This window comes from Sciurus vulgaris (assembly GCF_902686455.1).
Source record: "Sciurus vulgaris genome assembly, chromosome: 18".
In the NCBI taxonomy this organism is placed as follows: Eukaryota; Metazoa; Chordata; class Mammalia; order Rodentia; family Sciuridae; genus Sciurus; species Sciurus vulgaris.
Genome location: NC_136479.1, coordinates 40,228,480 through 40,244,328, shown reverse-complemented (window position 1 = coordinate 40,244,328; position 15,849 = coordinate 40,228,480). Strand labels below are relative to the sequence as shown.

The 15,849-nt window shown below is 49.7% G+C and overlaps 1 protein-coding gene across 2 annotated transcripts in view; it reads left to right on the top strand.

The window, feature by feature from the left end:
* LOC306649336 (protein-tyrosine sulfotransferase 1) overlaps positions 1-15,387 on the top strand; it is a 60,355-nt gene extending 44,968 nt beyond the window's left edge. Inside the window, exons 4-6 of one of the 2 annotated variants that reach the window (XM_079120219.1) lie at positions 10,485-10,535; positions 13,030-13,077; positions 15,359-15,387. In XM_079120219.1, coding sequence (XP_078976345.1) covers positions 10,485-10,535; positions 13,030-13,047 — 69 coding nt within the window. In that variant the 3' untranslated portion in view covers positions 13,048-13,077; positions 15,359-15,387. Of the gene's footprint in view, positions 1-10,484; positions 10,536-13,029; positions 13,078-15,358 lie in introns of those variants that run through there. The other variant, XM_079120218.1, reaches the window with a different exon arrangement.
* Positions 15,388-15,849: the final 462 nt, after the last annotated feature.

Below are 15,849 nucleotides of genomic sequence, written 5' to 3'. Positions count from 1 at the left end.
TGATGGTCAAATTTTATTTTTTATATTGACACAGAGTAAACATAAAAAAGAAAATGTATATTATTTTTAGCAAAATAAGTGTATCTTAGAAATAGGTGAAAATATACTACCCCTTTATGCATTCTTTACTTGGTAAATATTCTGTAGGAGGGGCACCCAGGGTCTCTGTATTAATTACATTTTTTAAAAAACATGATTATTTGGTTTCAAAATTTTTAAATAATCTATAATACCTATAATCAGCTAACTGAAGCAGGAAAACAAATGTAAAGAAAAGGTATTTATACGTAAAAAATGTTAAAAGTAGATCTCATATTAAGCATTCCCACCACAGTTTAAAAAGTATTAATACGACAGAAAGAAGAGACGGTGCTTCTCCTCCCCTGTGGAGGACACGGGCATGGCCACCTCGGGCCTTCGCTCCATCCACCTTCTGTGGCCCGTTCCATCCACCTTTGGTGACCTGCTTCTGCCTTGGTCTCCTGCGCTGCTCCTCAGCTACAGTGCCCTCCCATTGGAGATGTGGAGCTACTTTCGGCTGAAGCCAAGCAGGTCAGAGGCTGAGGTGAAAGGGATCTGTGGAGGAGGGGTGCCCAATCTGTGGGCAGTGCTGGTGAGACTTGGTTTGCATCTGCTTCTGACTGACTGCAGGTGAGGGTGGGCAGCAGCGCAGTGGCTTGGGTCTAGTGGGTCTGCTCCTCCTCCTCCTCCAACCCCGTGCAGTGTCTGCCTCGGGTTTTCAGAATTGCAGAATTGCACAGGCAGCCTAGACAGATGCCTTCCTCCTCCAGCTCTGGCCTGAAGTCATCTCCAGTTGGAGGCTGTACTTACCCCTGATTTCAGTCTACAAACCCCAAACAGGAACACTGCTCACTTTTCTACTTTAGTCATTTCTTTGAAAGTAATCTGTGGCCAGCCAAATCCTATTATATGAAATTTACTGTCGATGACACAAATAAGAGCTAAAAATCAGTGTCAAGTACGTGAAGCTCATATTTTTTATGCTTTTCTTTTGGCCTTATGTAAGTGTGTTACTCTGCAAGAGAATTGACGGATGGGGCTGGGCTGTAGCTCAGCAGTGGGATCAGTCCTCAGCATCACATAGAAATAAATAAAAATAAAGGTCTTATGTTTATCTACAACCAAAAAAAAAAAAAAGAGAATCGATGGAGTTGACATAACCTCTATAACTCATTAAGCAGAAGCAACCCTTCTACAGTGGTCAAAGGCAGAGGAGGAAAGCAGTCTCTGAGATATTCAGGCTCAGAAATTCTTTCAGAATCACAGAATAGGAGCGCCTGGGGCAGGGAAGGGTGGCATGGAACCCCAGTCCTCTTCCCTCGCTCTCATCGCTTACACAGGATCAAGTGACCTGAAGGTCATGAGGCTCAGGTTCATTACTCACTGATTTTTCTGTCACATGACACAGAATTTCTTTCCTAGAAGTAGTGTGTCCTTCCAGTTAGCAGTGCCACAGTGGTGGTCTCCAGCCTCTGCAGGCCCTTGAACCCCAGCCACAGGTCACGTGCCTGGACCTCAGAGACTGGACACACTGGTAGAGTACCCTACCGACACAGCTCCTAAGGCTGAGTACTGCTGGGCCCTTTGGATGCAGCACCTCTCCTTCTCCTGTGTAGCTTTGCAGAGACCACCAAGCAAGAGAACCCAGACTCTTTGTCACCTCCGAAATGAGACCTATGGAGATGGAAAGAGCTGATGTGGAGTGTTAGATGACCTGGCCGAGTGGGGATAGCCAGACTTAAATACCTGGGGAAAGGGGGGTGCATGCAGACAAAGAGACGCGCAGTAGTCAGCTCACCTTCAACCCCACAGGTGCCCAGGAGTGAGACTCGTCTGGCATTATCAACTGGGGAGGGAGAGGAGGACTGAACTAAAAATGGGAAGAGTCACCCTGGTACCCCCAGCGCGCGCGCGCGCGCACACACACACACACACACACACACAGAGGAGGAAGCCAACCAGAGAAAGTGAGGACACTGAACAGAGGCCTGACTCGGGTGAAAGCCAAAGCCTTAGTGAGTGAGCTCACCTCCGCTTCCACCTCTGCGTCTATCTGCGCCCGGCCGCGGGTGCTGGCGCCCAGCTCCCCAAGCTGCCCGCCTTCACCCACCTCCTTCTGGTGGGAAATGATGGCCCCTTCTCTAGGTGCTCAATGACTCAAGAAGAGAACTACCACAGGACACTCAGAGAAGCACCCCGTCACAGACACCAGTGGGCCTCAGTGCCTCGCAGCCCAGACCCTCCAGACCTCAGCAGTGTCTCAGATGAGAGGACCTCAGAGGAAGCACAAAGAATGCATGAGAAAAGAAAGCTAGCTCACAGGAACAAGACGCTGCTTTTAAAAATAAAAACGGAACCAGAAGACTTGGAAACTAAAAATGTGAGTGCTAAATTAAAATCAGTAGAAGAATTAGAAAAATAAAGCTGAGGAAATATCTTAGAAAGTACAACAAAAATAGCTCATGGTGAAGAAGTTGCCTAGAAAGTGGAATGAAAAAGACAAAGAGATGAGTTAGAAAGGGTGAGCAGTGCAGGAACTTAAGCCAGAAAGAAGGTGCAGAGAAAATGTGAGCAAATCATCAGTTAATAAAAGAACAGAAGGATGTGGGGCGGGGACCATGCTCAGTGATGGAGCCCCTGCCTAGAATGTGTGAGGCCCTAGTTGTCTGATCCCCAACACCACACACACACACAACAGCAAAACACCCCAGCAGGCCTGCATCTCCACTAGACTGAGGGAAGAAAATAAGCCCGATTCAAGGCACAGTGCCATGAGATTGCAGAGAACTGGGATGAAGTGAAAGAAAGGCTTACAAACTGAAAGTCAGGTCTTACATCACTTAGAGAATTGAGTCACAGGGCAAAGCGCTGCCCCCAAATCCAAGGGAAAGACAAGTGTCAGGAATCACAGATTACTTGCAGCAGACCCACAGCGTCCTCTAGTAAAGATCTGGGAACAGCCCTCTAGTGTGACCGACAGGGAGGGGAAAGTGAACATTTTGAAGTAAGCTCGGAGTACTCCTGAAGAGTGGACTGCCCTCGAGGTGGACTGGCACACTCAGGTGGGCTTGACTTGGGCCTTACCAGGACATGGCCGACCTGAAGGAGGCAAATACCCAACTCCAGCCCCCCCAGCCTTCCTGTCTCACCCAAGGAGGCGGTAGGGACCCGGACAGCACTGGTGAAGGTCCCGCCCAGTCAGCATGGTTAAAAGACCTGTGCTATGATCCCACGATGCTAGGACACTCCTCCAACCCGGCCCGTGCACGTGTGCTAGCACACCAGTGGGCTCTCCTGTCATAACAGTAAGTGGCTGAAAGACCTGCAGTTCCCACACCCTAGTTCAAGAGTCTCCAGGGAAACTAAACAAGAGAGACACAGAGCAAGCACACAAAAGGAAGTTCTAGCCTTGGCACCTTCAGCAGAGTAAACTCAGCCTGATTCCAAAATTAAGACAGACATCAAACCACAGATCCCATAGTTCAGAGGATAACAAATAGGATAAATACCAAAAAATTCTACACCACAACATGTCATATTAAAAACTACAGACACTCAAAGACGATCTGTGCACACCTGTAATCCCAGTGACTGTTTGAAACTGAAGTGGGAGGATTACAAGTTAGAGTCCAGCCTCAGCAACTACTGAGGTACTAAGCAACTTAGCAAGACTGACTCAAAATGCAAAGGGCTGGGATGTGGCTCAGGGGCAGAGCACCTCTGGGTTCAAGCCCTGGTACCAAAAAAAAAAAAAAAAAAAAAGGGCAATCTTAAAAGAACCTAGAAGTTAAGAAAAGCACCACTTAACTGAAGAAGAAGGGTAAGTTCACGGAAAACGGGTAACCAAAAGGAGAGAGGGGGGCAATAGCGAAAGGACTGAAGGAGGACACCACTCAGCTCAGTTCAGTATCCGGCAGTCACCGTTCAAAAGTGAAGAAGGACTTTTCTCAGGCCAGTAATGGAGGCACATTGTCAGAGTCGACCTCCTGGGAGACAAGTTATAGGTTCCTCAGAGAGGAGGAAAGTGATGTAGGTAAGAACCCAGATCTACTGAACAAGGAAGAGCTGGTGAAGGAACCAAAGTTGAATACAAAGCGGGCGTTTTCTGCCTCTTAGCTCATCTGATAGATGACAGCCTGTTCAGAATCGTAGCAGCAGCGGCGCCTGTGTGACTGTAGCTCAGGAGAGTGAGTGCAGGCCAGCAGTGTTGTGGGGGCAGGAGCAGCTGGGAGTGCAGTGCTGAGACGCTTCACCACCCCGGGCAGTGCCGTGTCGTTTGGAAGGGGACAGAGGTGAGTTGTGTATGGATATTGTAAACTCCAGGGCAACAATGCAGGATTTTTTGAAGAGAAACATACTTAATATACTTAAAGAGGAGAGAAAATGGAATCATGAACTGCTCAAGCAAAACCAAAGAAGACAGAAAAAGAGTGAAAAAGGGAAAAAGAAGAGAGAAAAAGTCACCAATGGGAATAGTTGTAAATATGGTAGTTATTGATCCATCATCAGCAATCATTTTAAAAGTGAATGTCCTAGAGCTGGGGATATAATCCAGTTGGTAGAGTGCCTGCCTCCCATGCACAAGGCCCTGGGTTCAATCCCCAGCCACACACACACACAAAGTGAATGCCCTAAGCACACCAAGTAATAGACATGGACAGAGTGGATCAAGACACAGAACTCATCTATGTGTTGTTGACAAGAAACTCACTTTAAATAGAGACTCTAAAATACGCCGTGATAACACTAATAGATGAAAGTCGAAGAAGTTATGTTAATTTCAGAAAAAGCACAAAATAACACAAAGAGAATGAAAGAAACTGCAGACTGGGAGACAGGTTTGCGGGTACCCGAGTGATGAAGGACTGTCCTCTGGAAGACGCACACGACTCTTAGATCTCAACATGATAGGACAGCCCCACTGGAAAATGGCCAGGACATCTGGGAAGTTTTGCCAGAGACACACAGATGGAAACTAAGCACACAAAGTGTGCTCAGCACAGTGATTAGGGAACGGCAGCTGGAACAGTGCTGAGGCACCCCTGCGTCCCAGTTAGCATGGCCCAGATCCAGAGCACGGACAACGCCAGGCGCTGCCCAGCAGTCAGAGGGACTCCCCATTGGTCACTCCTGGAATGCAAGGCACAGCCACTTGGAAGTGAGCTTGGCAGTTTCCTGCAAAAGTAAACATACTCTTATCATGTGATCCAGCAGTCACACTCCTTGGTGTTAACCCTAAGGAGCTGAAAGTATATGTTCACATAAAACCTACACACAGATGTTTATGACAGCTTCATTCGCCATCACTAAAACTTGGAAGCAACCAGGATGTCTTTCAGTAGGTGAATCAATAGGCAAACTGTGGTACATCCAGATGTTTGGAATAGTATTCAGGAAAGAAGAGAGCTGTCAAGTCACAAAAAAACCAAGAACTTCAAATGCATATTGCTAAGTGAAAGAAAGCAATCTGAAAGGCTGCACACTATCTAAATCCAACTCTGTGACACCCTGGAAAGGGCAAAGCTAGGGAAATGCTAAAAAGATCTGTAGGGAGAGGTGAATAGGTAGAATATAGGCTCTTCAGGACATTAGAACTAGTCTGTACAGCATTGCTGATGGGACTGCAAATTAGTACAGGCAATCTGGAAAGCAGTATGAGGATTCCCCAAAATACTAGGAATGGAACCTCCATAAGACCCAGCTGTCCCACTTCTCTGTATTTATCCATAAGATCTGAAGTCACCACACTGAGGGACACAGCCACATCAGTGTTGATAGCAGCACAACCTACAATAACCAAGTAATGGAACCAGCCCAGATGTCCATCAACAGACAAATGCATCGAGAAAATCTGGCATATATACACAATGGAGTTCTACTCAGCCATAAAGAGGAATGGTGTTTGCTGGTAAATGGATGGAACTAGAGAACATCACGGTGAGTGAAATGAGCCAAGCTCAGAAAGTTAAGGGTTGAATGTTTTCTCTTGTATGTGGAAGTTAGGGCAAAGTCAGAGGGAAGGACTGGGGTGGGGGATCCCATGAAAATAGAGTTGAGGTCAGTGGAGAAGGGGGTTCGAGGGGAGGGAGCTGGGTGGGAGAAGAGAGGAACCTGCAGTGAATCTGACCAGACTGTCCAATGTACACAGAGTGAATTTCACCTTTATATTCATGATGCACTAATTTAACATAAATAAAAGAAAGACAGTTGAGTAGAGGAAAAGGAATAGAAGCAGGGGAAGGGGAGGGAAGGAAGTATTGGGAACGGAATTATAGCAAGTCATAGTCTGCGCATGTATAATTATGTCAAAATGAACCCTGACATTATGTATAACTGCTATGTACTAATGAAAATATTTTTAAGATATATTGTAATGGCAGACACATGTCCTTTAGCATTTGTCAAAACTCATCAGATGAGCCAGGTATGGTGGCACATGGCTGTAATCCCAGTGGCTTGGGAGGCTGAGGCAGGAGGATCGCAAGTTCAAAGCCAGCCTCAGCAACTTAGCAAGGCCCTAAGCAACTCGGCAAGACCCTGTCTTTAAATACAATTTTAAAAGGGCTGGGGATGTGGCTCAATGGTTAAGGGACCCTGGGTTCAATCCCTGATACAAAAAAAAAAAAATCAGAAATACAACATAAAGAGCAAGCCCTGCTGTTAACCAGGGACAGTAGCTAATAACAGTATTTCCACGCTGGTCTGTAAATCATAACAAATATGCTGCCGTGGCATAAGATGTAAAAGTAGGGGAGCAGGAAGGGGCGGACGTCCATGAGGACTCCCCGCTCTGCTCAGTTTCTCGGTAAAGGGAAGATGCTCTGAAGAGGTTTGTTCTGTGAGAAGACGGGGGCTACTCACTGTTTTGCAGGGCTAGAGATTGGACCCAGGGCCTGCTAATCTACCACATACAGAGGAGGCAGCTCTCACTCCAGCTTAGAGGCTGGAGTAGGGGTGGGGCTGCTTCCCTCCCCCACAGAGCTCTGAGGGCTGGTGAGAGCAGAAGCTCCAAGACTGTTGCTTCCCCAGGGAAGCTGGGGCCCTGGCCTGGCTGTGTGTGGGCAGTGTGGCTTAGGAGCTTGTTGGTGGAAAGGGCTCTTTTTCCAGTATTGGCCTTTGTTCCCTGCTGGATACTGAAAGAATACCCCAGGCATCTTCCCACTTAAGAAAGAATCAGTCACTTTTATTGATGGCCATGAGCCTGGTGGGTCGCTGTCAGGCCTGGGCTGGGGCGCACGGGACGTGTGAATTGCCAGCTTTGCTCCCCAGCCCCCGCCTCCTTTCTGCTGGTCTCCCTCCTGTTGTCACCAGACACCTGCTCCTCGTTTTCCCTTTTTCCTCTCTGGCTTCCACTTAGGAGAGACGGCTCTGTACCACCTTGCTTTCTGAGTCGACTTATTTCACTTGACATAATGCTCTCAAGTTCCAGCCCTCCCCACTTCCAGTTTTAGTTGAGCTTTTATTTGATACCTTGCATTTGTGACTTCACATATTTGGTTTTCTTTTCATCCCTCTGTAGAAGCTTCTCTGAAACTGTCAGTACCTGGAATATAGATAACATCTACTGTCCCCATGCATTCCCGTCATGCCTTACTAATTACTTTTGGCAAACCCTAAAAGAGGGAAGACCTGACCTTGGCTTACCAGTGGTGGCACGAGATGCCGAGTGTGATGTGCGGGGAGCCTGGGCCACACCTCTGGGCCTGGCTCTGCCTCTGACCGCCTGTGTTCACGGGCCTCTGCCTGCTGTCCAGGAGACACTAGCAGGGGGAGAGACGTGAGAACACGAAGAAGTCCTTGGGAACCTGGGCCCCCGACCCTGGAGGAGATGCTGGGGCAGGCCAGCATGGAGCTACTCAGGAAGGGAGGACCCGGAGAGGGAAGGCAGGTGGAGAACACTGGAGACCCTGTTGCCTGGATGGGGATGCAGGGGAGCGCCGTGACGTCTTGCCCCACAGAGGCCCACACAGTGCGCATCTGCTCCCAGGGCTGGGGCCATCTCCAGATGTGGCATTGGGGTAGAGTGAACACGTCTTGGGTGCAGGTTGGTCAGGGAGCAGTTAGGCCGGTGCCCCAGTGACGTGGGGCCATTCATGGGGACGAGAAGGATGACAGCTGCTTTTGAGACATGCGGGGCAGCCGACCTGCCTCAGCTTTTAGGGCCATACATCTCTGCAAAGATGCCTCCTTTGTTACATCTGCTCTCTGTTCAGTTTAGTCTCTTCAGCACCATAGCAGAGACCCAAAGATTAGATCAGGTATGGGGAATTGCGCAGAAAAAAGACGGAAAAAAGCACATCATTCTTTGGATCTCAGAAGTAACACAGCTACATTTAGAAGTAGATCAGGCATCTTATGATCAAATAAAAGGGGACTCCTTTAGGTATGGAGGCTTCGATTGATCATTTAGATTTCTTTGCTCTGGGGACAACCTGATGTCTGTTTTCCCAAGAAATGTCCTTAGTTCCTTGCCACAGTAATCCAGATCGAATGGTTATTAAACTCTTTCAATGAAACATTTCTCCACTACTTATTGATGTTAATCATTCCCAGGGTTGGATTTAAAATGTTTTTTAGTTGTAGATGGGCACAGTACCTTTATTTGCTCTATTTTATTTTATTTATGTGGTGCTGAGGATGGAACCCAATGCCTCACACATGCTAGGCAAGCGCTCCACCACTGAGCCACAAGCCCAGCCCAGATATTTTTAACTCTGGCAACCAGTGTTGAAACAACTAACTCTGTACTTGAACGGTATATGTGTATTTTAGTAAAATTTTAACATGAAGCCACTGACTTGGTTTGCTTACTGAATTTAGTTACTGAAGTGTAACATACAGAGGGGAAAGTGGGCCTTTGTCTCAGCCAGTGATTCTCAAGTGAATGCACCTCCCAGCAGCTGCCCGCTCAGTATGCAGAAGGTCCCCACCCTGGGAGGCCGCACTCCTGACCGCCCTACCGCAGATCCCGACAGCAACGGAACCTGGTTGCGCCTTCCCATAAGCCTTGGAATGCTTAACGGAGACCAGCCCATCAATCAGTGTGTGCCCCTCCCCAGGTCTGGGTAGCATGGCAGTGGTCCCCCTGGGTTGCTGCCTGGGGCTGAACACAGCACTGCACTCTGCAGCACCGATGGTCATAGCCGGCATCTGCATGGGCAGCCATTCTGGCTTTCCATCTATCTGCTTTACTGACCCGTGGTCTGGCTGCGGTGGTTGTGGCTGCACAGTTGGTTTGGCCTGCGTGGGTGACTGATGTGACCTGGGCACTGCTGAGTACTAACTCTTGGTGTCTGGTGACTGGTGTGACCTGGGCACTGCTGAGTACTAACCCTTGGTGTCTGGTGACTGGTGTGACCTGGGCACTGCTGAGTACTAACCCTTGGTGTCTGGTGACTGGTGTGACCTGGGCACGACTGAGTACTAACCCTTGGTGTCTGGTGACTGGTGTGACCTGGGCACTGCTAAGTACTGACCCTTGGTGTCTGGTGACTGGTGTGACCTGGGCACTGCTGAGTACTGACTCTTGGTGTCTGGTGACTGGTGTGACCTGGGCACTGCTGAGTACTAACTCTTGGTGTCTGGTGACTGGTGTGACCTGGGCACTGCTGAGTACTAACTCTTGGTGTCTGGTGACTGGTGTGACCTGGGCACTGCTGAGTACTAACCCTTGGTGTCTGGTGACTGGTGTGACCGGGCACTGCTGAGTACTAACTCTTGGTGTCTGGTTCTGTACCTCCTGCTGTGTCCTTCATTTTCAGGGGTCTGTGACCTTCTGCAGGCTGTGCATTTCCAGGTCACTTCTACAGTCTGCTTGAAGTCACCTCTCTCCTCTCAATGAAAAAAACATGCTGGAATGTAACTGGAAATAGTCGGAGGAGAGTGTGCCTCACCATGTGGATCCTTCTCAACCCTGAAAGTGCCCTGCCACGTCAGTTAGCGCTTAGCTTCTCTCAGTGTCTGTAATTTGCTGTGTAAAGGTCTTACACATCTGGGATCACAGTTGATCCTAGAGGGTTTGATTTTATTATAAATGGTAGTTTTTTAAGATTACTTTTTATTTAATTATTTTGCTAGAAACATTTTTATATATTGAAAATCACTTTTTATTATAGTAAGTTTTATGAGATTATACGTCATTTTAAGAATCATTTACTATTCACATCATGGTGGGAATAATGGGTAAAGTGAGGAACATAAAATTTGATTGTCCCCAGAGTTGCAAGGAAACACTTATTTCTAAGCAGGAGGGTCCTGCAGGCATTGCTGAGGGCCTGCTGTCTCTCAGCTGGTGTGGCACCAAGGGCACCGAGGCAGCCGTGGAGCAGGCAGGCCTTGGTCCTGCCCCTTTGGCTGCTCTGAACTCCCCACAAAGGAAGCCGCAACCCAGTCAGTGTTGCAGGCGCCTGAGTGGATGAGCCGGCCTGGGTTTCCTTAAACTCACACGTGCTCTGTTTTCTCAGGTCTACAAAGGTGAATTCCAACTACCGGACTTTCTTAAGGACAAACCCCAGGTACTGTATACTGTATCTGCTTCCTCTTGTATGAGAGATGGGCTCTTGCATCAAAGTAATCTTTCTAAAGACTTCGTAAATTACAAACAAGAAAATCAAGGAAAGGAAAGAGATAATGATGTGTGCTGTGGTGGGGAGATGGGCATTGGCACTTGGCGGTTTTAGCAGTAATTTAACAGAGTCTTGATTTCAGGGAGCTCAGTAGCTTCCAAATCGAGGAGAATACCTTATTGATAACCGAAACCTGTTTGCAGGAGTTCCCACCAGACCACACGTGAGGGTGCCAGGGCCAATCTGCCTGCCTCCAGATCAGCCAATGGAAACTAAAATGCATGGCCACCTGTGTGTCCTCCCCCCACGCACATCCGTGTCCTTCTCCTTTCCTCACCTGGAGCCCGAGGGACCCAAGTCCATGGCCAGGAAGAGTGGCCAGCGTTCGCAGCTTGTTAACTTTTCCTCCTTGGGAAATGGATTCACACCAGAGTTAAACCTGGTGATGTCATGCTCACTTGCTTTCCACCACGGTTTCCTGAGACTCAAGGAGCAGGAGGGTCATGGCTGATGGGCCAAGAGCAGCTCTCTGGGCATCCCCAGTCCCTGTTAGGCAGATAGCCTCCAGCCTCTCCTGCTGCCGTCGGTGCTCAGCTCCATAGTCAGAGCCAGGCAGCCCTGAACTCGGCTCTGGGCTCGTCCAAATGCCACCACCCCAGAGTGATGTGCTGCTCGAAGCAAGCCTGGAATAGATAGCTGCCTACTGAGAAAGGCCCGTCCCACACCAGAGAGGTCACAGGAAGCCACCAATCATGGATACCTGTTGAGAATTTCAGAGTCTTTTAGAGGCATATTCTTTTTTAAAAATATGTTTAGTTGTAGATGGACACAATAACTTTATTTTATTTTTGATGTGGTGCTGAGGATGGAACCCAGTGCTAGGCAAGCGCTCCACCACTGAACCACAACCCAGACCTCGAAGCTGGGTTCTTGTTACCATATATTTAATGAAGTTCATCCATCCATTCATTTCTTTAATTCAGTAAATGCTTACTGAGTGTCTATTATACGTGAGAAATTGGAATATATCCTTTGGAGCTTGAGGAAAAAGAAAGATCTTCTCAAACCCCTCGTTTATCTGGAAAGCTTTGATCAACTTCCATATAGAGGTGTGCAGGGCTATGGGCCTGATGGACTCTCACTCCACGGCTGCAAAAATCTGAGCCAAAGATGAATCCAAGAGGCAGTCCTGAAGGAATGTCAGACCCAAGGCTGGTTTGGATAAGTGTGAAGGAGCCAGGAAAGGGAATTTGAGACTTAAAGTAAAGGGACATCCTGGCCCACAGCACGTGAAAGAGTCGTTTGCAGGAGGATCGTGGACCTAATTGTGAAAGACAGGATAATGAAGTTGCTAGAAGACGATGCAGTAGAATCATCTTCATGACCTGCAGAGGAAAAGATTTCTTAAGCAAGTCTAAAAGGCACTGATCATGAGGCTGGGGCTCAGTGCTGCAGTGCTCACCCAGCATGTGGGAGGCACTGGGTTTGAGTCTTAGCACCACATAAAAACAAATGGATGAAACAAAGGTATTGTGTCCACTTACAACTAAAAAGTATGTTTTGAAAAAAGCACTGATCATCAGTTTAAAGATGGTAACATGGGCTGGGGTTGTGACTCGGTGGCGAGCCCTTGCGTGGCACGTGCGAGGGCCTTCTTGGCACACACACAAATAAACAAAGGCCCATCGACAACTGAATGATATATTTAAAAAATTGAGAATATGCATTTATTGAAAATCATAAAGAATAGTAAGCCTTAAGTAGGAAAAATATTTGAAACAAAGGACTCGCCGTAGAATTTAGAGAATTCCTATGAACCAATATGAAAAGATTTTAAAAATTGGGCGAAAGGCTTGGCAGCCACTTGGGAGCCCCTACCATGGTTAGTTTTATTTAGCGCAGTTCATATGTAAACTCACACATTTAGAAAGGGTCTAAACGAGGAAGCAGAAGCCCACAGACCACATGGGCGTGGCATTCGGGCTTGGAGCCCTGAGCCTGCCGCAGGCGGTCAGGACCAGGTTGGGTCTGGGGGGGCCATGGGCAAGCTGCACCTGTGTGTCCAACAGGAGGCTCCCCGCTGCAGCCCCAGGGTTTCAGTCAGGGTCATCCTGCAGGGCACCTGGAGGTCAGGGTGGCCCAGAGCTGCCCCATGACCACTGGGTTGGTCTTTCTGGTGACCAGTCCTCGTCCTGAGTCTCACCTCTCAGCACGAGCTCAGGAGTAACACACACACTCCTGTCACTTAGGGACTTCCAAGGATTCGGTCTCCCTCTCTGTAACCAGGAGAGGCCGGTCAGATGCTTTGCTGTACAACAGTTGCAGGCTGTTTATTTGAAATCTGGGCACAGAGCCTGCAGGCCTGCCGGACATTTCAGTGGGAACAGACACTGTGTGCCAGCCTACTTCAAGGACTTTAAAACGTCCTTTCTTCCCTCAACAGACTGAGCAAGCAGAGTAGCAGAGCCTGGAACCTCCTTCGCCCCTGGAGGTGAGTGTCGGGCCTCACTTGTGGGTTCTGGGGTTTCCCCCTGCGGCTTTCGCAGGAAGCAGTGTCACCAGGTGGAGAGCACAGCTCTGGAATCAGGCTGCCTGGGCTGGTACCCTGGCTCTGTCACTTACTGTGTGGCAGTGAGCAAACTACTTAGCTTCTCTGTGTCTTAGTTTCTTCATCTATAAAACAAAGAGCTGAAGATGCAGCACAGTGGTAAGAGTGCTTGCCCAGCACGTGTGAGGCCCTGGGTTCAATCCCAGTACCACCAAAACAAGAGTGCCATCTGCAAGATGCAGAGATCAGTGGTTACGATGTCTTCAGAGCCCAGCGTGTGGCGACACAGAGTGGGGTGCTCCCGTCACCATGAGGGTTAACGAGAGTGTCAGCTGAAAGGGACTTGAAGACAGACAGGCCCATTCACGTTTTCCCAGAGGGAGAGGCGACCAGGCCGTCACCCAGAGCAACAGGAGCCTCCTGCTGAGGAACACCTGTGCTGACTCAGGCTTCACCCACTGCCCCCTGCTGGACCTGTGTGTGTGTGTGTGTGTGTGTGTGTGTGTGTGTGTGTGTGTGTAAGAGAGAGAGAGAGAGGGAGGGAGAGAGGGAGGGAGAGAGAGGTGGAGAGAGGAGAGATGGAGAGAGAGGGAAAGAGAGAGGGAGAGAGAGGTGGAGAGAGAGAGATAAGAGGAGAGAAGGGGGAGAGAGAGGAGAGATGTTTTTGCTCTGTTTTTTGTTTCAAGATTGCCTTGACACTTATTTTTTGTGAGACAGGATCTCACTGCCAAGTTTCTGCAGCTGGCCATGAGCTTCGGTCCTCTCCCCCAGTGTCCTCGGTGACGGGGTGGCAGGCCCGTGCCACTGCGCCTGGCCCTTGCTCGCTGGTCTCACATGCTGTCCTCGGGTCCCTGACCGAGGCGGAGTGTGAGCTGGCCAGCGCGCCTCCCTGACCTCGGTGCCGAGTGCTGTGCATCCCTAGGTCACTGTGTGGTGCTGTCTGAACCTCGCTCCAGGTGGAGCTGCTCCACTTGCTTGCCCTGAATGGCGCGCCCACGCCCCAGGTCCCTCGGAGCCCAGACAGCTTCTCTCAGGAGCCTGAGTGTGCTCTGTGGTTTTGCGTGCTAGATTCGTTGTTTGGCTGGTTGGTTGGTTTTGATACTACAGATTGAACCCAGGGTGCTCAGCCACTGAGCCACGTCCCCAGCCCTTTTTAGTTTTTATTTGAGACAGGTTTTTGGTAAGGGTCTTACTTTGGTTTAGGGTCTTACTAAGTGGTTGAGGCTGGCCTGGAACTTGTGATCCTCCTGCCTCAGCCTCCGCAGTCACTGGGATTACAGGTGTGCGTCCCTGCACCTGGCCTGATTTTTGCTTTTATTTTCATTTTCTGTAGTAACCATGTACTGAGTGCACACTCTAGACCAGGCATAAGCGTATGCACATGTTCCATGGTTTATTTATTTATGTGTCATGTTCACATAACGTAAGTGCATGATACATACGATTTCATTCAGTTCAAAGCACCTGGCAAGGAGACGCACCATCCCTGTTGTTGTAGAGGAGGAAGCCGAAGCTGAGTGAGGGACTGAGCGGGGTCTTCGTGAGTGGTGTGTGGACTGTAAGTGTGGGAAGCCCTTGAGAGCCGCCATCGCTGTGTTACAACGAGTCTGGAGTCAGGGCTGCCTTCTTGCCAAGGTGCGAATGCGAGTGTCACCAGCCTCCTTTGCACTGCCCTGGGGCACATGGACCCTGGTGTCAGACTGGCACACGTGGCAGCAGTCCTAGGCCTTGGATGAGCCTTCACCCAGGTGGCCTCAGAGTCCAGAGGGACACGCCAGCCCTGCTGGCACCACAGGGCCTCCCTGATGGGCTGGCCAGTGTGTCTCCCGTTGACCCAGCCCTCAGGGGCCTCCCGCGCAGCGCTTGCCCCTGGCCTGCTGACTCAGGCCTGCAGGTACCACACTCCAGGAGGGCCCAGGAAGCATCCTGGGACATGCCCGCACCTGGTCTCCTGGGCTCCTCGACAGGGTGGCACGGCTGTGCCTGCGCTTCCTCTGCAGGGTCCTGGTGTGCTTGTGGTCAGAGGGCGAGGCCGTGGTGCTGACCTCGGCAGTCTCGCCTTGAGGCCACTGCCTGCTTGGCACAGAAGCCACCTGCAGGTGTCTGGAGTGTCGCAGGCTGAGGGACAGGCGTGCTGGGGCAGCGCTGCGGAGGCAGCTGGGACGAGGTGGCGGTGCCCGGGAGCGGTGACTCCCACCTGACCGCTGTCTGTCTGTCTGCCTAGGAGAGCCGCAGACCAGTGGAGCACAGCCTGACTGCTGTCACCGCAGCCCCCTGCCGAGGAGCCCAGGGACCGCGGCTCCTAGCACTGCTCCTGTCCTCAGCTCTCTGAACAATTCCAGACTCCTTCTCCAGGGAGCTGGAAAAGGCACCCGTGAGCACAGCGGGCAGCCCGCCTTGGGTCATCGGAGCTCGACCCGTGTTGTGAGAACACTTGTGCCTGTTTAAGTGTATTGATGTGGATAATATTAAATACCTTAATTATTTAAGTAATTCATCGTATTGTTTCTGAGAAGTTGGGAAATTACCGTATACATTTACAGCTTAATGACTTTTGTATTTTATTTTTCAAAATAAAAGCTTTGAACGTGAGGCGTTCTGGTGGCCTGTTTCCATTAGCGCTGCAGAGCTCGGCCGTGGGGAGCTGTAGCCGGCCTGCAGGCCTCCCTGGCCGTCCTCCTCTCCGAGTGGAGTTCCGCCAGTGATGTAACAGAG